Consider the following 27,102-nt stretch of genomic DNA (forward strand, 5'->3'; position numbering starts at 1 on the left):
TTTCTGTCAAATTTGTTGTATAACATGTTTTGGTGCTTAATTTGTAAAATCCTAACCTAATTTGATGTTTAATAGGCTTTTCCTTAATCTCTCCTTATTATCCAACATATTCACTTATCCAACATTCTGCCGGCCCGTTTACGTTGGATAAGCGAGACTATACTGTATAACTTTTTTGGACCGCCATTCATATCATTAAATGGATGAAATATTATCCTGATCTATAGGTATAGCCACATGATTGAGAAGGAATTGTTGACAGTGGATTGTCATAACACTGTAATGCCAAACCTAATGAAGCCACATAAAACATACAAATTTAATTCATCTGTTCATCTTCTATTGTGCTACGTGGAATGATCTTCAGCAAGGACATAGGACAAGCAAATCATTGCTGATGAAAACAAATGAGTAGAAAATAAATAATAATAATAGTAGTAATAATAATAATAATAATAATAATAATAATAATAATAATAATAAATTAAATAATAATGATCATGTTTGAACAAAGTGATTTCAAAGGTGGACAAAATGTGAAACTCTTTGATTGAAGTTCAGGACAGAGTTAAGTCTTATCATTTGTATCTTAAATCCTATAATCTAAATCCTGTTGTTAATACCTAACTAGAGAAAATTCACTGAATCAGTGGAATTTTCCAATGTGTTCACAGCTTTCCATAGTCCTGTCTTGGCTCCTGCTCAATCCTCCAATGACACTGGGAGCACAGTGAGGTGTGAGATCAGGGAGACTATAACTATCCATGATATTTTCTTGGATGCCTACTGTGCAAAATTAAGAATAAAAAGAGGACCTAAGCAAATACCAGGTAGGGTGTAGTCTTCTGTGATCTTTTGTCAACTCTCTTCTGACATCTGCCTCCATATGACATCAGGAAATGAGGAATGAGGAATGAGGAATAGATCAGGGAGCAAGGATCAGGGATGCTATAGTCACCTCACATGTTTTCTTATAGTTAACTAGCTGTGCCCGGCCACGCGTTGCTGTGGCGAAGTATGGTGGTATGGGAAATAAAGTATTGAGATATTGATGGTAGTTACGGTAAAGGGTAAAGGTTTTCCCCTGACGGAGCTTAGCCTTCTAACTGGCAGCAATTGGATAAAAACAACTATTCCTCTCCCTCTAATTAGGACTTTATTTTTCTTTTCTTTTTGTTGTATGAATGTAGAGGCATGGATGAGGGGTTGTGCTGCCAAGTTTAGTGTTTCTGGAATGTGTAGTTTTGTTGTTTTGTCCTAGGCCGAAATTTCATTACCCTTTTATATATATAGATGATACAGATGTTAGTATCCTCTCCTGGATATTGCAACACAACACATGATTATTGTTTTCACTGGGCTGCCTTGCTAGGAAAGAGCAGAAAGTAGATAATGTGTTTCTCCAAAAATAAGACACTATCTTATATTTCATTTTCCTCAAGAAGACACACTATGACTTATTTTCAGGGGATGTCTTATTTTTATTAAGTATGTTACAACAATTTACATTTATTGAAATATACGTTAAGTCGTCTTCTTCTGGAACTGTTGCTGGTTGTTGCTCGGGGAGAGAGACCGGCCTGGATGGGCCTGGCCAGAGGAGACTACAAGAGCTTGGAGCATGCTCTAAGTGCTCTGGTGGGCCCAGTTGGGCCTAGAGAAGCTGGAGGTGAGAGGAGGAGGAGGAGGAGGAGAAGGTGGTGGCTTAGTGCGCACACTCACTGAGTGCTCCTGTTTGGCCTAAGGAAGCAGAGGAGGAGGAGGTGGCCTCACTAAGCCCAGGCTGACTTGAGAATGGTTTTTTCTTGCCAGTTCTTAAACACTCATAGATAGTTTCTCCCTAAGTATTCAAATACTCATTTTCTCCTACTGCCACAACAAAGTGGTATAATTAGGCAAGTAGAATCATGCATACTCTTTGGTATCAATCCACATCTCCAACAACACCTCCATCTTGTAAAAAAATAGAGTTTGAAACACAGTATCATTTTTCCTGTTTCAAATCACAAGCTTCCCAATAAAATTGCAGAATCTGGCTTAAAACAGGTGAGAAGGATGAAATGCATGAAAAGTGGTTAGGGCTAATGTTATAAAGGTACTGCCTCAAGGAACAGTGGAGAACAATAAAGAACAAACTATAGACCAGTGTCAAAATATGGGGTGAAGGTTGGTCAGATCCGAAAGTTCAGCACCAAAGTATGCTTTCTTCCAATCGTAAATAATATTACTAACCTTTAAGAATTAAAATTCAAACATTAAAGAAGGAAGCAGGCTTTAAGCAGATGGGGAATCTTGCATGCAGCATGATATGTAGAACAATAAAAAGAAAGTTCAGCTCCAAAGAGCTGGCTATTTTTTGTTGAATCGGTGAAAAGCTTACTTGGAAGCCTCACTGATAGGACTTGGCCTTATTTCTGTATAATCTTAGATAAGATGAGACTGTTATGGTCTCAAACATTAGAGCCATGATATATCTATTAGACTGCTTTATGGCCTACTTTTAATGAGGAAAAAACGAGCACTTTAGTAGTCAGAACTAAGTGAGAATGAAAGTCCACAGTTCAAAGTCCCTTGGGCTGTTTCCTTCTACCTTTGAAGATCTCTAAAAGGAGTGTGAATTACTGTACATGTTTTGAATCATTATTCTATCACAAAGACATTTTTGCAGTGAAACTCTCAGAACTACGATAAATGAAAGGCTATTGATCACATCTAGCTAATTATCTAATCAAACACTTTGCAGGAATGGAAAAAAATAATCTTGATATTGAACATTCCTGAGGTTTTTTCATTTTCCCATATGTTACTTCTCATTTTTGATTTCTAAATGAGGTCACATAGGTGATGGTGCTACATGCAAGGATAACTGGAAACTAGCTTTTCAGAAAAGGAGGGTTGCAAGAATACTTAATATTGCAGACAAAAGGAACATTATGTCTAACAGAATTTTTAAAAAATAGTTAGATCATTATTGTATTCAGCATACCATGGTGCAGAACATAATGTATAAGAAGCTGAGGGGGGGGGGGGACACAAATGACCCTTTCAAGCAGGTTTCTAAGCAGTAACTGGCTGGAAATAATGTTTCTTCTTGCTTCTTTCCCTCATAATGAGAATTTTTGTGCAGCTTTTACAATGCATTCAATCCTTTTAGGAAAGAGAACTCTGAAAACTTGTTCAGGGTTTCTTTACAGTATAAATCTCTAGGGATCCACCACAGTACAGCAGGTATTCTGGATGAAACAGATGATAGCACACCATGGGCAAGCACAACTGGCTGCAAATCAAAATCATTCAGCAATCTAAAACAATTATATATTTTTAAAGCAATGTTCTTCTCTGGACACACTTTAGCTACCCTACCAATCAAAAGTGAAGCTTAGGGTGCCTGCACAAAAAGGTAAGATGTCTGGGAGTATCAAACATTTCCAGTCCTTTTATCAGCTTCTTTTGATTTTACATGCTCATTCATAAATTGCATCTAGTCTTCTTTTTGAAATCTCATGTTTCCCTACTTCCCCCTTCTTTGTGTCCTTTCCCCTCTTGTGTTTACATGTCATATCTAGATTCATTCAATGTTTCAGAAGATTATTTCCACCAAATTCCACTATTACATTATTATTATTATTATTATTATTATTATTATTATTATTATTATTATTATTATTGTCTTATAGTGAAAATGTTAAAATGCTTTAACAATATTACACTAGTTAGGCATTAGAATAATTTTGGTCCATATTAATACCCCCTTTTTCTTGCATGATGTCTGCTAATACAATGTCCTGGAAACAATAGCTGTAATAATGAGTCCTGAGAACATAGAAATCAGAAGTTAAGAACAGTGATAAAAACTACTAGGATAATTTAAACTGATCTGGTAAGTAAAAATGACAATTCTTTGGTAATGGTAGAAGTTCCCAAGAAATACCTTGAGATGAAGTAAATGTCACATGAGAGCCAATATAGTGAAGTAGTTTGGTTCTGGAGACCAGGGTCTTAGAGATTTTACAGGCCTACACCTGAATAAGTTTGTTTATTGTTATGATCATAGAATCATAGAGTTGTAAGAGATCACAAGGGCCATACAGTCACAAAAATCAAAGCACTCCCAATGGCCATCCAGCTTCTGTTTAAAAACCTCCAGAGGAGACCCCATGACACGTCCAGGAAGCATATTCCACTGTTGAACAGTTCATAGCACCAGAATGTTGTTCCTAATGTTTAAATGGGATCTTTTCTCCTACAGGTTGAATCCACTGTTCTGTGCCTTACAGTACCTCTACACTGACCACATAGGTGGGATTGGGTCTGGGTTGCCTCTATGGTAGACAAATGCTGCATGGAGCCAATCTGGGGTAACACAGAGCGAGGTCACCTTAACATGGCCTTGCCCAAGGTTAATCAAAGCTAGGGAATAGTCTAAATTTGGGTCCAAAATTTAGATTACTCCCTTGGAACAACATAGCCACAAATCCACATTCAAAGGGGGCAGACTGAGGCTTAGTAACCCAATCCACAAAGGAAATGATTTAGGGAAATATGTGCTGGGTGAGTAACAGGATACCAAGGGATTAGAGGTTGGGGTCAGCCTAAGTAAAATGATTTTTCAAACTACTGAATTAATCATTGCACTTGTATAAATCCTACTAAACAAACCAGTCTACTAAAGCTGGAATGTAACAATTTCAAAAAAATTTGGAAAATATATGAGTATGTCTATCTAAATGTATCAATGCTCTCAAAATACAGTAATGCAATATTTAAATAAAATTAATCAGATTCAAAATAACATTACAAAATGCATTTTGATGTATGTATTTATTTTAATGGCAGACATAACAGAGTTTTTAATGTGCATTTGCCTTTGCATTCAATAACTTTTTCATTTAACCAAGCATGCCCAGTTTAACCCAAAACCTACTTGTATACACAACTCTTCCATACTTCTGCATTTCAAAATATAACATTATTTATGTATTAAAATATTTTCTTAGACTTTACATATTGCTCATGCACCTCCTTCTCCAGATGTTGTTGGTGGACTCCCCATGTCTACATTGGAATATCCTTTGCAGTTACAAAACTTATGGCAGCTGATACTTGCAACAAATTGGTGTTTGCCATACCTGCATGGAGTAAACTCTACACATGTTTGTGCCTTATGACTAGCATCCAGTGTTCCCAATCTGCAGAAGAGATAAAGGACAAGGAATATATCTGTTTCTTATCTTTATACATTGTTAGTATTGTGAGCTGACCTCTTGATTACTGGATATTCTGCTACAAAGCATTCACTGACATTTGTTCTTAAATTTATTGTCTGCGGGATTCTGAAATGGAACATCATGACCAATAGAGATTGAACCATAAATCAAATCAGAATGAGCACCCACTAGACATGTAGTTACTTACTCTGTAGTTATTGGTTCACCAATCAGTCCGAAACCCTCCAAGTGGAGAACACAGTTCTTGAGGTCCTCTTTCAGGGGATTAGAGAATGTGATTTCTGTACAGCACGGCACATTTAACTTTGGGTGGTCTAAAATCTAGTAAAAAATGAAAAATTGCTTCTTTCGACATTGTTCCCAAATTTCAAGCTTTTAAATATGACTCTTCACATCCACACTACAGAACTGTAGCAATTGACACCATTTGACTGCCATAGCTCCATCCTATGCAAACCTGGGCATTGTTATTTGTGTGGCATCAGAGCTCTCTGAGAGTAAGGTAATTTATCGCAAAAAATACAAATTCCAGAATTTCATAGCATCGAGGCATTACGGTTAATGTGGTGTCCTATAATTCTGCAGTGTTAATACAACCTCTGTTACATGGATTGTTGTTTATAGGTCTTTAACAGAAACTGGATTTTTTTGGGAACTAATGTTTAGGAAGTAGGAAGGCACTTCACATACTCCAACACTCTCCCAGTCAATTTTTAACTGAATTTTAAACTCATGTCTCATGTTTACGGTCTATTTTAATATTATGTGTTTCATAGATATATGTTTTAGTATATGTGTTTTATATAGTGTTTTATATTTATGTGTTTTAACTGTGTTGTGCACCGCCTTTAGCCTCAAGGAGAGGTAGGTAAGAAAATTATTATTATTATTATTATTATTATTATTATTATTATTATTATTATTATTTCTCTTCCAAAATTAATCAAAACCCATGTGATAAATCATCAAGAATGTATGACAACCTGGAAACCTGGTGAACACCCAGCTCTAATGTATGTATATTTGTATATTCTAAACTGGATATCAGTGTTGGTATATTTGTATATTTTTAATTGGATACCAATTTATGTCAAGATGCTTTAAGTCCCCTTTGGGAAAATAAAATGGGGTATAAATAAGCATAATAATGTAAATTTGTCAAATAAAATATATTATCAATCTTACATAATAAAAATTACAATAAAACAACTCTATCAACATGTCTGGGTAGTGTGTTGTAAAATATAAATGTTTGGCCTGTTGGTAACATACTACTGAATCATTGTAGGAGTATCAAAGACCTTTACCTTTATATCAATAGGTAAACTGTTGATCAGGATGTCCCTCTCCACCATCATTATTTCTCCTTTGGGCTCTGGCATTGAGACTGCTGCCACTCTCATAATATTATCATCACAGAGGTGAGAGCTGTAACTATCATATGGAATATCAATCAAGATTTTCTTCACTGGAAAACAAAATTTATTAAAAGGTTCAGTCTAGATTTGGGAATTGAAACAGCTTTAATGATCCTAGGATATGCATTACAGTTGGAAATTAATAGAATAGTATGTTCCTACATTTTTCAACAGTTTGTAATACAAATTATCATAGCACTCATGTGGATTATTTGTTCAGTTTGGGCAGTAAGGGTCTAGTATTATGATGATTCTGATTCCACCTTGACAGTTGCTCTAAGAAAGTTGTGATTTTGTACTTCTGTTCTGCCATATGGCCACTGGCCTGCAAAGTACCGCAAAGTTGTCTCCTAGGGAAAGTGATTCAAAATTTTAGCTTAGTGCCATCAACATATGGATTACACTCATCACTGCCTTTTATTTTCATTTAAATGATCCTATACAACTTTAGGAAACATATGCAACTGGATACATTTCAATTTGTGCAACCTAAATTTGTGGACAGGATCCTTGGAGAAGTGAGAAACACCATTCGCATTCTGCACCCTTGCCCTTCCTGTCTGTTGAAAGCAGCCCAATGGGGACTGGGGATTGGGTAAGGGGAATTGTGAATGCTTCACTACAGCAAGGAAAATGTCCATATTGTCTAAAAGAGACTATGGTATGGCCATTATTAAAAAATCCTCCCTGGATACAACCATATTTGGGGAGCAAGGGAGTGTCTGGTGGCTTCCCAGCTCCAGAGGTTTCTTAATGAAAATTATTATCTAGAGCAATTTCAGTATGGCTTCAGGACAGAGAAAGCTTTTACCTTAGTAAATTATCTATGCATGGAACTACAAAGGGGGAATATGTCACTGTTGGGTCCGCTGCACTTCTCAGCAACTTTCAATAGCATCAACCATGGCATCCTAAGTCAGCTGTCTTTGAAGGGGGCTTAGGGCCAAGGTTTTGCTGTGGCTCCATTTTTTTCTTGAAGAGTCAAATTAAGAATTTGGCATTAGGGAATGCCTGTTCAACATCTTGGCCATTATCCTATGGCATCCCTAAGGACTTGGTTCTTTCATATTTACATGAAACCACTGTAAGAGTTCACATGGAGTTTTGGGATTCAGGGTCATCAGTATGCTTATGACACACAACTATCTCTTCTTTCCATCCAACTCCAGGAAAGTAGTTTCTGTATACAAATCATTGTCTGCTGTCAGTAATGGATTGGATGTGCATAAATAAACTGAAATAAAATCCACATAAGGCAGAGATTGGTCCTGGTCAGTTAGACGGCAGATCACGGAATAGGGGTTCAGCCTATGCAGATAACATTATACAGTCTGAAATCTCTGGCTACGGCTTGAGTGTAGATTTTAACCAGGATGAATAGACTGCAGGTCCAATCCACACTGCCCTTTGTCCCATGATCTGATCCCAGATTATCTGCTTTAAATTGGAATATATGTGTCTCCACCTGGGATAAACAATCTGGGATCAGATGGTCCTGGGATATAGAGGCAGTGTGAAAGGGCCCTTGGCTGTGGCCAGGAATTCATTTGTACAGTTAAAATTAGTCCACTGGCTGTGCCCATTCCTTAAGAAGTCTTGACTATCTCTTATTTGGACTAGTATAACACACTCTATGTGCACTGCTTTTGGAAACTGCAGTGGGCCCAAACTGCTGTAGCCAGGATATTATCTAGGACTGGTTACAAGGATCATGTGATTCCCCCTGCTAAATCAGCTGTGTTGACTAATGGTCTTTTTTCTGGAAAGATTGCAAAGTGCCAGTTTTGATCTTTAAAACTCTACTCAGTTTAAATCCAACACTATCTGAAAGATCATATTTCATTATATAAGACAGTGTGAGTTTTTGCACAGGAGGGATTTCTTTCAGTCATTTTCACAGGCATGGATGATGAGGACTTGAATGAGATATTTCCCCATAGATGTGGAACTCTCTTAAAGATCTTGGTAAATTATTTAAGGCAAAAAAAATGTTAATCTAGTAAAGAAAACAGTAATCTAAGTATAAAAGTCAACTAGTCAGTATAGAGTAGGGATAGGCAAGCTTCAGATGTCCAGGAAACAAATTTTACATCTCCATCAGCTCAGAATGAAAAACTAAACCAGAAATGGTTGATAGTCTTCTTCCAATTTGGTGAAATGCCCAAGTGAGGGGGGAAAGAGCTGGGCAGAAGACAATGTTAAGGAGGACCTGCCCTTTGCTATAGCTAGATGCTTCCAAGAGAGAAAAAATAAAGGTTGAATCACCAACTGAGGAAGTTGGTGATATTGACCAGGAACATTATTACTAGCTCAGTAAGATGTATCTGTTGTGACCTTTTCTGATGAAGGCAGGGTTTTCCTTCATTATTAATGCTCTAATGACATTTACACTAGACTATTACAATGTGTTTTTTGTTGGGGCTACTTTTAAAGACCACACAGAAACTATAGTTTGTGAAGATTATCGCCAAGCATATCTGGATGGCTTTTGAGTGGTCTGCACATTCATCACTGAAACTATATAAGTAGGAATGTGAATCCACTCCAAGTTGTAGTCTTTAAAAAAAAAAACCTTTGCAGTAACTTTATGGACTATATACCAAAGTCTCTATTAAGTCCACTCAGTGAAAGTCCCTCACATATCCATTGACAAATCTGTCACTTTTAGCACCAAAAACTTATGTTTCCAATTTTATTCCCCTATCCCCATATTTATTTTAAGTATTTTCCCATTCCTTTCATAGCCATTAGACCTGTGCCATCAATCAAAAAATGTTTCAGTGCCTAATTTGAGGGAGGGGTGGTTGTAGCAAATCATTTCTAAAGTGTTTCTAAAATATTGTTAGGAATCCATATTGCAAATATAACAATTTTTGTTACTTTTTTCTAATGTAATTGCACAAGGGGAGAGGATCTCCTTTTCCCCTCATTTTTAGAGCTGTCAGACTGAAACCAGTTACAATTGTAGAACACATTTACCACTGTAACCCCCTCCCAACGTTTCTGAATATTTCACACATCCACTGATTTTGGGGAATTTTAAAAAGATTTTATGAACAATTTTTTTTTTAAAAAAACTGCAAGTGCTATCTCCTTGAATTTCTATTTCCAATGATACAACATGGCCAGAGCATAATTCCCCCAACTTTCAGAAAGATTTGCACATCCATGGACTTTTAGGGTATTTTAACCAACATAAACTTAATAATACTATTTCACTGGAAGACCCCAGGGGTCATCCAGTCCACCCCCTTCTGCCAGGCAGGAAAGCACAGTCAAAGCACCCCCAGCAGATGCCCATACAGCCTTTGAAATAAGAAAATAAGAAGAAGAAGGAGGAGGAGGAGGAGGAGGAGAAACCTGCTAAGTAAACTTTAGAGTTACTGCCTCTCAACTTTGCCTGCCTTACAGGATTGGTTCAACTCCCAACAATCCCCCTTTATCTTGAACTCCCTTTAGAGAAGGAACACAGGCTTTCCCGCACCAAAAATTTCATGGAGGAGGAGGCAGCACAAGGTGGTAAGCAGAATTCTGGGAAATTAGTTTGAGAAGGTGAGGACTCCTGTGGCAGAGAATTCAAAAGGCCCCATCCTAAGCTACATTTCCAAGAATTCTGCTCACTTCAGAATACTGGGGCTGCCCTCAGTATGGGGCTGCACTCATCAATGTGAGTGTGGTCTCTGCCTGTCTCTCTCTGGCCTGGCCATGTACCTGAGGGGCTTCTTCCTTGCCCGGTCATTCAGCCAGGCATCCCTCCCTCCTGCCCACCTGTCACCATCTCTCCCGCGGCCACCCCCTTTGGGGAAAGACCAGAGCTTCTCCCTCTACTCCGCCCTCACTATCCTTCTCAGGGCCCTTTGAGGGAACCAAACCCAGCCCTTTTGGGAGAGAAGTGGCAGCCACAACGGAGCCCTGGAGCCATTTACGAGGATTACACAACTCTTCCGAAAGGCATAAGTCAATATTTTGGATCTTAAGTTTTTTTGTGTGGGCACCTCTCGTGTTTCTTAATATTGAGTCATATTTATGAATCTTACACAATAGATACGACAAATAAGGCACAAATAAAATTTTGCACAGTCTTAGTAGCCATATGGATGACTCTTACTACTGTTCCAGGAATTCTTTTGGATCCTGAAATTCCAATAGAAGTGTGAACAAAGTATTCATTTGCCTCTTATGTGAACAGACCCAGAAACAAGGATTTTTGCTGTTGTTTATTTTATGGGGATTGTTGTTGTTGTTGTTGTTGTTGTTAAGAAAGTGGCACTAATATTACTACCTTTTAAAATGCCAGGCAATGAATATTTACTTTCCCGGACTTTTAAATGTATTCTTGCAGTAGCTGAAGTCCAACACCATCTCAGCATAGCTGTATGAAAACTATACATAATAGTTTTTCTGTATGAAAACCATACAGAATAGCAACATTGAGCAGCACATATCACTGACTAGATATTGTGCAAAACACAACACATGATACCCAACCACAATTTCAGTTCAAAATTTACAACCACAAAGCAAATTATGATGCACAACTACAGTTCAATATACAGGAAGCACAACTACAATGTATAATCTGCATCCATAATGCATATTATAGGATGCATGTAATGCATGAAAACAAAGGCATAAATGAACATACTATCTGCACAACTCTGTATCAACCACAATCAGCAGAATACAACTTTACACAATTGTGACTTTTTGGCCCTACATGCATAGCATGACTTAACAGAATTATGGCCCAGATTTGTTACATTCTAATTTTATTTGAAAGCACTGCTGAGTGTCTAGATTTGATTATTTGAAATAAATACAATTACCTTCCTTTGGGCCAAGTGTGACATGCATATTTTCTTTCCAGAGCTGATCCAAGGAGCTTCCATTCTGCATCATTCCCTGAGCACTAAGGTTGAATTTCCTGTCTTTGATCTCATCACACAGGTTTTCAAGTACCCAGTTGATCTGAACATTTTGACCGTAAACAGGACAATTAGCCATCTTAAATTTCATTATGACTCCAATGTCTTTCAGACTTCTGTTTCTGTTGGATAATATATCTTTCTCTATTTCAGAATTAGGGGCATTGAGATACTGAGGATTAATTTTCTTACAAGCTTTATAGAAGGCCTTTTTCTCTTGTAGAGAACCTAAAAAAGAATAACATCAAATCTTCATGAGCAACTAAAACAATCAGACTCATTTATTGAAACACTTTTAATGTGTGGTGTGTAACTGTTCAGTAAAATAGTTTTCAAGTCAATACAAATCTTTCTAATGAGACACTATTATTGTTAGGTATTTTGCATGATTTTTAATTCAATAAACAGCTGTCTTAATGTCAGCATTCAGCTTTGGTTTTATGTATATTGTACTATCTTCTTACGAGTTTTGTTTCATTAAGCAGTTCTTTTGGAAAAATAGACAATAAAACAGTTATTCCTATATTATTTTTTAAAGTTTTCATGATACACTTTGATGTTATAAAATTTCAGTTACACCCAGTATAAATCATTAGTCATTACCCAATTCATGCTTGTAAACATCAGTGATATCTTCACGTATGTCCCTACCAACACCCTTGGTGCTGATACATTGGCCACAAGGCCAGGTATCGCAGTAAAGTTTGGTCTTCTTGCCTCTTCCTTGAGAAACCCATGCAGTATTCCTTGTATTTAGCATACAAAATACTCGGTGGCCATCAGAATCAGTATCCACATCTCCATCCTTGATGCTTTTTACCCATATAGGACCACTGCACACTGATCCTAAGATAAAAATGGCAAACGTTAATCTGTGGCATTCTGAATAATGATCACCTTGATCTCTACCTTTTAAATAAAATTGAGTATCTTAAAGAATTGAGGTTTACTGCTATGAATTTGAAAAATGACTCCCAAGATTTTCATACATTGTAGGGTAACTCAATTTGTGTTCCTCAAAACTCAATACAGATATCTAAGAAGTATGTTTTCTCTACAACTTCTGTTTTTGCTGCATTGATGGGATGCAAGAAATCAGTAAAGTTACATAGAAGGCGCTAATTTTTCCTTTTCATCATGTTAGAATAATAGTATGCATCTCAGACCTTGAGAAACTGACAGTATATCGGCAATGGTACTTTAATCCAAAGCAGGTCAGAATCAGCTTTGTAGTGTTCATGTTGGGGAATCTGAGCTGTTAGGCTTAAAAATAACCCCCAGCTGGGGCAATCCCACCAAAATGTAGCAGAGTACAAGGAGTAAACTCCTTAACCAGCAGAAACTTATGTGTGGTGCAAAGGAAAAGCTTCTTAATCCTTAGGATGGTTTAGGATTGCAGAGTCAGAACTTTGGTTCAAAAATATTTATTGAAACAAAAAGAAATACATTCGTGATGGAAAAGTCTTGGAGCTAACTAGCTTACTAAGCCTCATCTTCTAAAGAAGACAAAAGGAGATATATATATATATATATATATATATATATATATATATATATATCCATGCGGCTACATTTTGCTTAGAGGAAGCCAAAATGTGCATCATCACAGGGAGAAAGGAAAAGCAAAAGAGACCCTAAAAATGGTGGTGACCGCATGGCCAGCCCAGGGCAGTTTAAATGGAAGAGGAAGTTCCCTTACAGAAATTCCATTACTACATCATCAAAGAGGGAGGAAACAGTGGCTAGCAGTAAATAACAAAGGCAAAGCCCTTTAGGAAAACATGCATAGCAATATGGAGAAAGGAATTTCTTAGCTTAGCCCTGTCTCTAATCTAACTACTTATTGAGGACTAGAAACTTGATGACACAAGAACTTGTTCAGTCCAGGGATGAAACCTAACAGTTCACATGATACACAGAGTGAAACACGGCTACCTTGTGATGTTTACATGATCCACATGTGAAGCATAGCTGCTTAACACAGTTGTGTCCTGTTTTAGACAAAGTTGAGGAATGCTCCACAGCTTCCCTGAAGCTCTCAAGCAGCCCTTCATTTTAATGTGTGTGTAAACAATGGAGCAAGGACTGATTTGGAACTGCCCCCATTGTTTACATGGTCAAGTACAACTATCCAGCTTTCTCCATGCTTAATGACATGGGGAAAATGGATTGGTACTTACTTGTGTCATTGTTCATTGCTGTAGCAGTGGCCACTGAATTCCTGGTTTGGCTCCGCTAGATAGTGTGGGCCCCACTACTGCTGTTGATATGGTTTGAGAGCAGAGTTGTGTTAGCAGCAAGGCAGAATCTGTGACTGATCTGAAGCAACAATGCTTCATAGTGGCCCCAGGTTTTGTTGCCTGTGTAGATGTACGCAAAGTCAATTTTTTCTTAAACCAGTCCCTAAATCAGAATCAGTCCACTTTCTAAAATGTTAACACTGATAGAGATAGTCGTTATAGTGACAACTCTTTTCACGTGGCCCAAAATGTCTTATATGACTTATATGGAAGAAGCATTTCTACAATATTCATTGGAGATTCATGTGACAGGGCTCAATAAATAATATATTCAAATTAGCAGGCAACAAGTTATAGAGCCCTATCTTGCAACTTATAACATGTTTGCTGATTCATTTGACTTGGCTGGAACCTTTCATCTTGATCTAGTAGTCACTTTCAGCATGGAGTGGTATTTGTATTTCAAATTTATGTTTGGAATAAATATTGTTTGAAATAATTCACATTTGGAACATTTTTTGTAGTTATACAAACCTGTAAAGGAACTGAAGAATAGGGATGGAAAGAACGTTCTACAATATTAAGAAAATGGTTGAAATGAATGTTTTTGAAGTATTGACAAATCCTAATGAAAATAATCCTGTATTGACAAAATGTGGTTCAAGACTTATTCTGTTCTAATTTTGTTTTTGAAAACAGTGAAATATTTAAAGACTTTCTTGAAGAAGGAAGAAAATTACTGAAATAACTTGTTATTATCTTGACAAGGAGCATAGAATTGCATCTCTACTGAGGAAGGATAATCAAGAGATCCATCTTAAAGTTCTCTATCAATATCACTTCATCTCATAAACATAAGCCAAATGCTCCATGCAAAAAGAGCTGCAAATGTGATGGAAAATGCATATGCTTATGGAATTCCTGAACTATTTAGATATGTATGCATAACCTTGTCTGACACTCACACAGAGATCAAATTCTTTTACCTTTTCTGTGTTTATTAAGTTCAAGTTACCAATCACATGCAATATTTTTATGACATATGATTATGTCTTAACTGGGACAGAGGCTTGATTTACCTTTGCTGGTTTCTACAGGAGTTGGATCCAGATATTGCCATTCACTCATAGATTGATTTAAGTCTTTTCTGATCATCCAAGATTCATTCCAGCAGTGATATATCCTACAAAAAAATAAAAAGAGAGAAAATTATAGGATAGCAACCTGATCTGGAAGAATTAAAAATAAGTGTGACATAGAAAAGCTGTGTATAAAATTGGGTTTTCTTCACAGAAAATTCTGTGTTCTATGCAAAGCGACCACATGCAAATTTTGATAGCTTTTTAAAATAGTGCACATTTCAAAGATTTTCTTGCAGCAGGAAGAAAATTATTGAAACTGAAACATTCAGTAGCAGTATATGATTTTTAAAATCCCCCCCAAAAAAAACAATTTATAAATCCAGTGGGATCAAGTGGCTCTTTCTAGTAAAAAATTCCCAGCTGAATCCAGACGATTTCTGAAGTCTTTTCATGAGAAAGGCTGCTGAAAGTAAAAGTGATTTCACTATTATTTTACCTTGTATTGTTTATAACCAGCTTCAGGAGGTAGAAGACCCTCCATAAGGTCAATATTGGAAGTTCAAGGATAAGATTGAGTGAGTGAGTGAGTGCGTGAGTGAGTGAAAAAAAATCAGCTCTCCAACCTCTACTAGTAATAAGACGATAAAGAATCTTGGTTCCTGGTGTCATTTTTGCACCGTATATCTGCTATATTATTGTTTAATTTTAATAATGTATTATTATTATTTATATAGATGTGGATTTTTTGTGGGGAATCTGGGTGGGTTGGTATTTTGTCTTTGTCCAGTCTCTTTACAGCATTTAATGTTTGCTAAATTTGTTGTAAACTTCCCTGAGTCACCTTGAGGAGATAAAGTGGGATACAATTAAAGTTTTATTATTGTTATATATAAGAGAAGAGATTCTTCCATTTTGCAAAAGGGCAAGTATGAAATCAATGCTGGATTTTGATTTGATTTTAGAGCTACAGAGCTATGGTTTTTTTTTAAAAAAATGAAAATATCTCCACTTTGTGGGATATTAATCAATAGATCTGAGTTGAGTCAAGTTGTGACAAGTCTGCTTTTCAAGTCTGATTTCAGAATCTTTGGTCAATTTATGATTTAAAAGGTTTAAATCCCCATATCTAGCAATCTATTAGTTAGACTGCTTTGGTTTTATGCTTGATAAAAGCCACTATTTTTTTCTCCATCTCACTTACCAGACATGTTCTTTGCCATTTATGTTTTTGCCTGTGTAGTCAAAAACCTCCTGAACAACGAGAGGGTTAACAGTATTCAAGGGACAGTAGTAGCCTGTAATGACTCTGCTGGGAATTCCCAAACACCTCATAACTGGAATGAGAAGTGAAACATAAATACTGAACTGTGGAACTATCAAGAGAGAAAACATTACACAATCCAGTAATGATGAGATAAAGGACTAGGCTCGTTATTTCAGAAAGACTACTGATTATTGGAGTTTCTGTAACTACTTGTAACACACTCCATATTGATTCTGGCTGCATAAGCTTTGATAAGAAGGTTTATACACCAAGGAGAGTTGCCTTTTTCATGAACTACCAAAGTACATGAATTAATTACAAGAAAAATCTAGTCTTTCTATAGTTAGACATCCTTACTCTACAGAAGAGAACCCTAGTGATCAAAGTATCCTTAGCACATTTCATTTTTAGAAATTAGTTTTAACAAATGGGAGATGCAGCAAAAGGTTCCTACACTTTTAGAACAAATGCTTCTGTTCTGGGCCTAAACCCAAGGTGATGTCAAATGAGGAGAAGATCTCTCCGTCTCAGAAATAAGCTCTCTTAGGACATCTAACCTCAAGAACAGGTGGAAATTTAACACATTATATTGCTCAAGGGAGTACTATCAGCTGTGGAATATTCAAACTAGGCTAATTTATTCTTTCAGTCATCCCCCCCCCCCAAATTTCCCATGTTCCCCCAACTGAAAACTTCATGTCTGCTGTAGGCAGTTGAGTATGTTCAGATTTTCAATGACTTTCTGCTTTTGTTTTTTACTGTTTTGTTCACATTTTGTAATTCTGCATGCCTCACATTCAGTCAGGATTTCTACTACCACTTCCCTGTGTTTTATTTGCCCATCCAACTCTTTTTCCATTAACACTGAACCATTTGAGTTCATTATTAGAGAAAATGGTGTGAATAATGCAGGATTGATTTTAAATGCTAAGTTATACATCCATACATCCACTGATGCATTTGCAAATTGCTGTTTTTTAAAACAATGATTTCTATTTTTACTAGTGATTAGAATATGTTAAGACACATTGGTGTATTTAACATTTTATGTAGGTGGTGTGAAATTTTTCTTTGCTCTTATATTTTCATGGCATTCTAACAAAACAAGCTAAATTACCTAGTTTCTCTGTCTGTAGTATCTCTACTGATTCTTTTGAAAATTGAAAAAAGAATTTTTAATTTGAACATATTTTTGCATTTTTCTCATACACTTTGATCTACTTATTCTTTTTGAGAATGCACATATGTTATTATACAAAATGTTCACAATAAACTCCAAATAATCTTTTTTGTTAAATAATTACATTACTGTGTACTTTAGTAGATTTCTATGATTCAAATGTACCCAGAACTTACACTAAAGTGGAAGAGCTTAAACTCTTCCAAGATAGTTTTATTCTGAGTGATTTATCAAAAAAGGCACTGGATTAGAATATGACTACTGTGCATATATCAATAGCTTTTGAGTGCATTATAGAACATGTACTCAACATGCTTTCAAAATTATTCCCATTATCACGCCTTAAACTAGCCATGAAGCTTAAACATGTTGCCAACCATACAAATAGTCACTAATTTTCAGTCTGCTTTTTGTTAAAGTTTTCCCTTTTCCCTTTAAAACACTGATTGTATATGTTCTCAGTATTAATTTTTAACACGTCAAAGTAATATTTTGTGCATAAACAATTGTATCTGTGTCCATCCACTAGCAGAATAGGTTCATCAAACTTTAAGATTTTCTACCCCTTCCATTGCTCTCTTTGATCCCCAAAACTCTGCTTTGCTGGTGGTCAAATTTGGGTGGCCAATGAGGAAACAGAGGAAGAAATGCTGCTGTTCATGTGGACATCAATTTGTACACTCTTTTTTCTAAATAGTATTGCACTCGATGTATAGTTCTGGAATCGGAAATTTTATTTCACATTTTCAAACATTTTTTGGAAAAATAGCAAAACAATATGATTTTGTGCAAAAATATTTTTGTGCAAAGAAGACCATTTTAGTACTGAACACTTTATTTTATGCAGAATAGACTCTTCTGTGAAATTTATTTCGCACAAAATACATATTTTGCACTTGTCGGTACTTTTTTTTTTTTTTGCAAAAATGGATGTGTCACAAAATGTCAGTCAGAACAAAAAATCTCATGGAATTTAATGGCTATAATGTGTTGAGATACACATTTCCATCAAGAAAAAATTTAAAATGTGTATGTCTTAAAACGAGTTGGAACTTGGAAGTTACAGATGGGAATCAGGATTTTGTTAATAAGCTAGCAAGTTCATTAAATCAGGAATAAAACACAGTGGTTGTCAAGGAAGGCAGACAAAATCTTCCAGGTCCAGCAAACCAGTTTCCAACAATGGCTCTAGACCGGTGGTTCTCAACCTGTGGGTCCCTAGGTGTTTTGATTTACAACTCACAGAAATCCCAGCCAGTTTACCAGCTGTTAGGATTTCTGGGAGTTGACGGTCAATACATCTGGGGACCCACAGGTTGAGAACCACTGCTCTAGACTAGTCTTCCCCCTTTTTCTATCACAACCTACACCAATGTAATTACTAGAGGTGCACATTTTTTTTGCCTCATAATTTGGTTCAAATTCATTAAATTTTGTACTTACAAGGCAATATTTGATATGTGAGCATGGCCTGCACCAAAAATTTAAGAATCAAATTTACCGAATACTTTTTCATTTTAGTTTTGCAAATCTCAGAATGATCCAAAAGTCAGTTTCCTTTTCAGTACAAGGAAGCAAAGCAAGGCCAAAAAAGGGCCTTAGTGCCTTGCATTGCCTTTTCTATAAATTAATGGATTCTCGACATTAGGAGCAGGAAAAAGAGGGAACAGTGTTTGCTGGGAACAGCAAAAAAAAAAACTCTGGGATAGATGTTGTGACTTTAAAAAACATTTTTGTCAAAACCTTTTTAAAATTTCCTAAAATCAGTAGATCTATGAATATTTCTGAAAGTTGGGGAAAGTTTCTCCTGTCATTGCATAGAAAATTCAAGGAAATAGCTCTTGTAGTTCTGTTTTAAATACATTGTTTATAAAAATTTTGGAAAGCCCCAAAAATACATGGATAAGTAAAATGTTCTGGAATTTGGTGGGCTAACAGTGGTAAAGCTGTTCTACCACTGTAGCATGTTTCACCCCAATAGCTTTAAAATGAGGGAGAAGGGAGCCCTTGAAATGTCCCCAATTATAGTAATTTATGCACAATTACTGTAACAAAATAGTAACAAAATGTCATTACTCTTGTTATAGTAACAATTTTTCTCTAACTATACTTTAGAAACACTTTAGAAATGAAATACCAGTGCCCTCCAACTTTATAATTACTTTTGAACCATTTTTATCCCTAGTAATAACATTGATATAGGGCACATCTATACTACATGGGAGTTGTAGTTTCATAAGACATCAGCACTCTTTGACATAGGAGCCCCAATTTCTGATAAACATACAGCCCCCATAATTCCATTGCATTGAGCGATAGCAGTTAAAGTAGCATCAGACTGCATTGCTTCTATAGATGCAACCATAATGTTCAAGTAGAATTCCTAACAAAGCTTGGCAAAAGAAATATTTCTCTTGGGATCTTTCCTTTTATTCCTTACCTGTACATAATACAGAAGCAAATGTTCCACAGTCCCCATATCTGATGGGTTTGCATTTGCTATGATACCATTGGCGAAGGATAGGAACGCTTCCATTCCACAGTGAAGGATTAGGTCCCTGAAGATAGTTATTGTTGGACGGGAGCTTTAGAACGCTTTTCTTTTTATGACAACCAATCTGAAAACAGAAAGCTGTTGGTATTACAAGACACATCAGTACCCTGCTTTATATACTCATTTTGGATATGGTGTAGAGTCAACATACATCACTACTTTCTTGCTGATCATTCCTTCTCCTGAACAGAGTAACACAATATTATGTGAGTAGAATACATATGAATGAATTACTCTTAAACCTAGCAATATGCATGCAAATTTAACAGTGTGCGCTATATACATTATGCAGAAGCTAACCTGCTTATTTCCTCATTATCCTATGTAGCAAGTGTACATATCATTGCCATTTTCTTTCCTGAGAAGATGGGATTTACATCAATATTTCTATTGATTCAACCACCATGTTTCATAAGGTTAAATAAAATAGATCCCTGCTAAAATTGTAGAGGCATTTTGAAAAGAAGGAAAGGTCAAAAGATTAAAATAAAGGTAAGAGCAAATGCCAATGCTATACTCACCTGAAAATATATTAGCACAAGAAATTGCAATTTCTTTAGACAGAGGTATGGAACTTCTGTGGATCTTGAAACTATGCAATATTCTCCCACCCTCAACACTAAACTTGGTCTTTATTGTAATATTATTGCTTATTTTTCCCACTGAGGTTTGGCAGCATAGCTATGAAAAAAACAGCACTTACACCCAAAAAGCAGGTGCAGTTACCAGATATGTTAAACAAGGTTTGTGGGCCATACAAATATTTTTAAAAGTGGTGTTTTCTGAAGTGATTATGCTATTTTTCTCACTATCAAATTGCACAATTTTAATGGCAGTAGGGAATCATGTTATAGGATGTGACTGGATCGAGGGGAGTGTGTTTTTACTGCCAACTACATTGGCTGAGTTTTGTCAGCTTTTGGTTTAATGACGCTTTACCCTCAAACCTACTCAGTGTCAGCTAAGTTAAGCAAATACACCGCGTATTCCCTGAATATTGTTAATTTGTGTACATGTATGACAGGATGTTTCTTATATTAAGGACAAGAACTTGAGTATAAAATACTTTTTAAAACCCTCCCCCACCCCTTAGTCCCAAATAGCAGTGCATCTTTATTTGTTCTCTTCCTATCATGCTTCTTTTCCAGAAAGTTCAGATATGTTTCAATTTAAATTTATTTATCTTCATCCTGACATTGATCACTGCCATATCTTCATATCTTGTATTATATTACAGTCCTGGATGATGGCAGAATATGGTTGAATTCAAGATTGTTCTACCCAAAACAAAAGGACCTCTTTCATCAGAGCGAAATCATAGCAATGATCCCATAAGAGTAAGAAGGAGAGGGGCTGATTATTGCCAGTTCCCCCTTTCTTCTTCAGTCCTCAATAGCACTTCACATACTATTCTAGAAGCTCGCTCAACTGTCCAGAAGAGATTTAGGAGAAGTATAGGCAGATGTAGATGGGAAAAGAGAACTAAGAAAAATATTTTTCCCTATCCACCTATGGATAATAAAGTTCTTATTTGCACTAATTCCCACATCCATTTTTCCTCACTGTCACTTAAATCTCTCTAGTGTGAGGATGGTTCTATTTAACTCATATCTTGCATTCTCTTCACCTTAATTCCCCCAAATGCTATTCAGACTATAGCCCGATTTGAATCTCATTAAAGATTTGTTTTTAAATATTATCAATAATTTTTTAAAGATTTGGCAGGTACAATTTAAGAGATGCATTGCAGTTCTCTAAACCCTCACCATCATTTCCCCCTTCTTCTGCCTTCTCCCTTTCAATATACACCACACTTACAAAAAAAAGGTTAGCTTTATTAGCAGCTACTCAGAATTAAAATAAACCAAAAACCATATTTCATAGGGATTTAGCTTCTACATGCTGCCAATTTTGTGATAGCTCAGTCAGCAGTGAAGATTATTGAAACAGAAGCAGATTAATGTTAGAGACTATAAGAAAATATAACCCCATGATTAAAACATATGAACTACTCCACATTTTTTGAGGAAAGTGAGATGGAAGAAAACATAGCCAACATTATTTTTCATACAATAAAGCCTTACCATTGTGTTCAACACCCTGCTGATATATACAGGGTCATTACGACAAGAACAGTCCATTCCAGGATCACGTAAGAAATTTGTATTTGTATCCAGAATTTTCAGACAAATATCCAGAATGTCATCTTGGAACTAACGTAAACACAAAAATACAAACTAACACAAAATACAAACACTAACACAACAAACAAACAATTATTCATTAATTATTCTATTATTTTATATTATAATCAAAAAGACAATGGGAAATATACTACAGTAGAGTCTCACTTATCCAACATAAACGGGCCAGTGAATATGTTGGATAATAAGGAGAGATTAAGGAGAAGCCTATTCAACATCAAATTAGGTTATGATTTTACAAGCACCAAAACATCATGTTATACAACAAATTTGACAGAAAAAGTAGTTCAATATGCAGTAATGCTACGTAGTAATTACTGTATTTATGAATTTAGCACCAAAATATCATGATATATTGAAAACATTGACTACAGAAATGCGTTGGATAATCCAGAACGTTGGATAAGCGAATGTTGGATAAGTCAGATTCTACTGTAATTACAAAATATACTATACTACAAAAGTGTGCTGATATCATTAGAATTAAGTTGGAATCTATAACATATAATAAGCTTTAATTTACACATGTATACTATCTACTTGTCCTCTGTATTTTCAGAATGGGCATGTTCCTATACTTTTAGTGCAACGTGACTAATAACATTTGTACTGAGACTTCCATACCTGGAAGTAATTTATAGATTTGCAACCCAATCTTATGCACACCTTCTAGTTATTATCTGATCTGCCAGAGTCACTGCTTTCATCTTCCCACTCCTCACTTTGGTTTGTCCCTCTTGCAAATGAAAGCATAGCCATGTGTAAAAGGGAAATTTTTGAATTTGCAGTTGAATTATACATGTGTGTGTGTTCTTTAGTATGGTCATGTCTCTTTGTTGTGGCAGCCCTTTAGTTGGGTTTTCTTGGCAACATTTATTCATAGAAGGCTTGTCTTTGCCTTTACCTTAGGCTGCAAGAAAGTGATGTGTCCAAGGTCACTTAGTGGCTTTCATAGCTGAAAAGATAGCTGTCACTTTACAGACATCTCTTTCTGACAGACAGTTTACGTTCAAAAACACAAAGACACTAAAGTAATTCACTATACACAGAAGACCCAGCGTGTTGTATTTACCTGTCCAAAATGCCATGGATGAGTGGTTATGTGTTTTGGAAGGCCTTTGAATATAATCCCATCCTCATTCAATACATATTCTCCTCGGTGAGCTTGGCTGTCTAAATACACTGCGTCATCTGGGAAAGGAGCATTAACAAAGTCTTTAAGAAAATAAAATAAACAGACCTAACACTGAATGGAGATTTTTCATGTAACTCATGCTCTCTTAGGGAAAAATAATACATTTTCAACTCAGGTCCTTCACATTTTGGCTCTGAGTCAGAGTGAGAGAACAAGTGTTTCTGCAAACTACAATTTCAGCTTCCAATAGAACTATGCTATTTGAATAGTCCTTTAAAAGTAAGAGTAATAACAATGGGATAAATTGGATCTATATACCACACAAAGAGAAAGATGCACAATCAACCAGCATTATGTAGGTATGTAAAGTTGTTGCTTGGAGTAAATATAATTTAAGGAGAAGTTTGCTAGAAGTTGTTAATAGTCTTTCCTAATAGAATGTTACTAATTAGAAGATACTGAAGCAGGCAATGTCAGTAGAGAATACAGGAGGATCTTCGTATCTATAGATTTTGCATCCACAACCAACCACAGCTAGAAAATATTCCAAAGCAAACTTTGATTTTGACCATCTCATACAAAGGATGCCATATTGCTAAACCATTCAATATAGTGTGAGTTGAGCATAAATGGATTTTGATATCCTTGTGAAGATCTAGAAACAAACTCCACTGTATTTGTTTATTGCTGTACAAATATAGGATGTATGCATGCTAGTTACACAGAGCCTAGTTGATACATGCCTAAAAAGGATGGTCATTGAATCAAACTGGCAAATTCCTCAACATGTATTCTCATTTACTACCATGTTGTTGTTCTATTGTGCATGTTTGTACAAAATCTTACCAGAACACCAAGGATTGAAAAGCATGTAAAAGTCTCCCACATTTTGAGAATGTTTGTGACCACATGACACCAGACACATCGTCAGACTGTAGCAGCCAATACAGGCATTGGCAGGGGAAAATATGTCCACACAAAGGCATCTTTCATTTTGAAGTTTGAAGCTAGCATTCCAGTGGTTGTGATCTGGACATCCACCCAGCGGAAAAATGCTCTTTGTTCCAAGGGATTCACAAGGTTTGGGACCTATTAGAGAAAGAATTAGCATATAAAAGCAATGTTACATGGAAATGTAGTGTGTATAAATATGAGCAAGATATTATAAAATTGAAAAAAAATAAAAATATTGAAAAGAGAGAGAAAGAATTAGCTTTAAAAATGACAAATATAAAGTTTGAGTCAGTATTTTATTTACATGTATAGTACCTTCCACGTATCTGCAAGGGATACATTCCCAGACTTGCACAGATTTGAGAAACCACAAATAACAGCGAATCCTATTGAAGGATTTCCAACAAAAGAATATTATAGAGCTATGATGTAGGATCTTGAAAATACCTAGAGAGGCCAAGTTCCAGTCCCAGTGATATACAATCTTACTATATTTACAATGAATAAGGTGTAAAAGAATAAAACAGCAAAACTGTTTTCTATTTTCTGCAAAGGAGAAGTAAGTGTTAGCTACAAAAGAATGACATTGATTACTGGCTTCCAAAGAATTCTGATTTTGTGACGTATAAGGAGCAAAGAAAGCCTTACATATTTACACAGCAATGCTCCAAATGTATACTTTGCTTTGCTTTTCCTTGCAGTATTTGTTGGTGATGTTGGCTGTGTTCAGTGTCCTCATATGTGCAGTGCTGCTCTGCAACCATATTTAGATTTATTTGAAAGGTTATACCCCTGTATGTGAGCTTGCTAAAGTCTCAAGATCCTCAGAGGCAGGCTTTTTTTCAGTCTCACCATGGATACAGACTTTTTCCTTGGTATATGTGACAGTGGCTGCTTCTAATTTTTAAAATGTTGCCCCCTGGGAAGCTAGGTTGACCGCCTCAGTCAGTACTCTCTTTTGGGAGTTGTGTAGAATTATTTTTTAAAAAAACTGGATGTGTGTGTGCTACATATAAAATGACATTATGGATGTTTTCACATGATAACCAACTTAATAATTATTTAATGTTGGTGTCATAAAATCATTTAAACATTATATAAATCACACACAAAAATTAAAAACTAGGAACAAGCTATATTGAACTTAAAGGGACAGGGATAGTTTCAAGATATGCAAAGCAACATATACGCAAATAGATTGTTTGTCTGAATACTTTAATGAGCAGCAAATAAGTGTTCTCTTTTAGAGGATAGACTTCTCCTTGTTGGGTGTACACTCTGCAAGAAAATGTCAGATAGATCACTCCTATGACCACCTAATTTACTACAAATGAAGTATGAATTGCCAAAAGATCTTCAGGCTTGTAGTAGCAATGCATAACTATAGTTCATCCTCCCCAATTGCAAGATTAAATGTTGAGGATTTGATTTCTAGATCCTGCAACATAACTCTGTGGTCAACCTCCAGCCAAAGCTGTGCTTTAAGGCCAAGAGATTCCTATAAAGGCGTACTCTCAGATTGAAAAAATAAGGTTTTTTGATGTATTTTTAACTTGCACAGGGGTCCTCCACCCCTAACCATAGTGAATGTAGAGGGCCTACTGTTTGAAGAATGCAGTCAGTAGGTTTCCATTTAAAAACCCTACTTACTAAATATCTGAATAAACTCAGAAAGATACCAAGTTACTTCATGAAATATGGTAACATCATCACATAAGTGAATTACCTGTCTCCACTGTAAAGGTGATCTTATCATTTTCATCATCCCATTCCCGGTTTTGGAAATGTAGATAGAACCCAAAAGGTTGGCCTCGTCTCACTATGAGTTTATTAGCATTAAAAAGGTGTGTGGAATGGCTAATGGAATTTTCAGCACAGTTCAGGTCTACATTTTTCACCTCAAGAGCTGTAGGAAAATAAAAGGATAGAAGAATCAAATAATTAATTTAACACTTTGATCCACTAAAGAATCCCCATAGTGGGTTGCTGTGAATTTTCCAAAATCTATGGCCATGCTACAGAAGCATTCTCTCCTGATGTTTCACCCACATCTATGGCAAGCATCCTCACAACCTCTGAGAATGTCTGCCATAGATGTGGGTGAAATGTTAGGAGATGTTTTATCTTGCAGCTCAATAAAAGAGAAATCACTCTAGAATGATCACAGCACCTAGAGGTCCTCTGCACACAAGTAGCCAAAACAAGAGGTATATTTCTGGTTTTCTCTGGTTCATTTTCCCTTAAAAACACCATCTAACAAAAATACCTAAACTTGACTACACTGCCATATAAAATCCAGATTATCTGCTTTGAACTGGATTATATGGCAGCATAGACTTATACAATCCAGTTCAAAGCGGATAATGTGGATTATTTTCTTTGATAATCTGGATTATATGGCAGACTGGTGGAAGCAAAGGGTATAAATCTGGGTCTTTGAGAGGAATAGAAGAGCTCTGGGTCCAAAGTCACCCTTCCAACTTCAGAAATGCACCCTTTCAAGAGACTCTACTGCCAGTAGATTTATGCCCATGGAATTATCAAGGATGTAGAATCATAGAATCACAGAGATGGAAGAGACCACAAGGGCCAACCGGTCCAACCACCTACCATGTAGCTGAATCACATGGTTAGTGATTCTAGTAGAGGGATACTTGCACCTCCATTCTAACCCTTTTTATTTGTCTCAGGATTTTGAGGAACATAATGTGTACCTGGTTTTCATGAATGTGTCAGATATTTAATTAACTTCAGCCATGGATACACGTATCAAATAGAGCAGACTCACCTTGCAAATGCTTTGGGGAGCCCACATGACATATGATTGGTTTAAAGCAGATGCATTGCTTTCAGCCATTAGTTCATTGCAAGGACTACCAGAATGTACTACGGAGCTTCCAGACAGACACCAAACAGAT

General features: G+C 36.2%; 1 protein-coding gene across 2 annotated transcripts; it reads right to left on the minus strand.

Annotated features, from left to right (window-relative positions):
* Positions 1 to 4,805: 4,805 nt before the first annotated feature.
* LOC100556900 (protein-glutamine gamma-glutamyltransferase 5) lies at positions 4,806 to 27,102 on the minus strand. Of its 2 annotated transcripts, XM_062980568.1 has the most exons (13): positions 26,973 to 27,102; positions 25,911 to 26,090; positions 24,077 to 24,319; positions 23,168 to 23,286; positions 21,976 to 22,104; positions 19,778 to 19,955; positions 16,095 to 16,227; positions 14,891 to 14,994; positions 12,175 to 12,417; positions 11,473 to 11,799; positions 6,536 to 6,696; positions 5,416 to 5,549; positions 4,806 to 5,189 (listed from the first exon to the last, which is right to left on the minus strand). In XM_062980568.1, the coding sequence occupies exons 3-13, from the start codon at positions 24,153 to 24,155 to the stop codon at positions 5,012 to 5,014; spliced, it is 1,785 nt and encodes a 594-aa protein (XP_062836638.1). In that variant the 5' UTR covers positions 24,156 to 24,319; positions 25,911 to 26,090; positions 26,973 to 27,102; the 3' UTR covers positions 4,806 to 5,011. The 2 variants fall into 2 exon arrangements, with proteins under 2 accessions (XP_062836638.1, XP_062836639.1); XM_062980569.1 differs by lacking the exons at positions 24,077 to 24,319; positions 25,911 to 26,090; positions 26,973 to 27,102 and having other exon boundaries at positions 21,976 to 22,147; positions 23,168 to 23,287.

Source organism: Anolis carolinensis, chromosome 4 (genome assembly GCF_035594765.1).
Source record: "Anolis carolinensis isolate JA03-04 chromosome 4, rAnoCar3.1.pri, whole genome shotgun sequence".
Taxonomy (NCBI): Eukaryota; Metazoa; Chordata; class Lepidosauria; order Squamata; family Dactyloidae; genus Anolis; species Anolis carolinensis.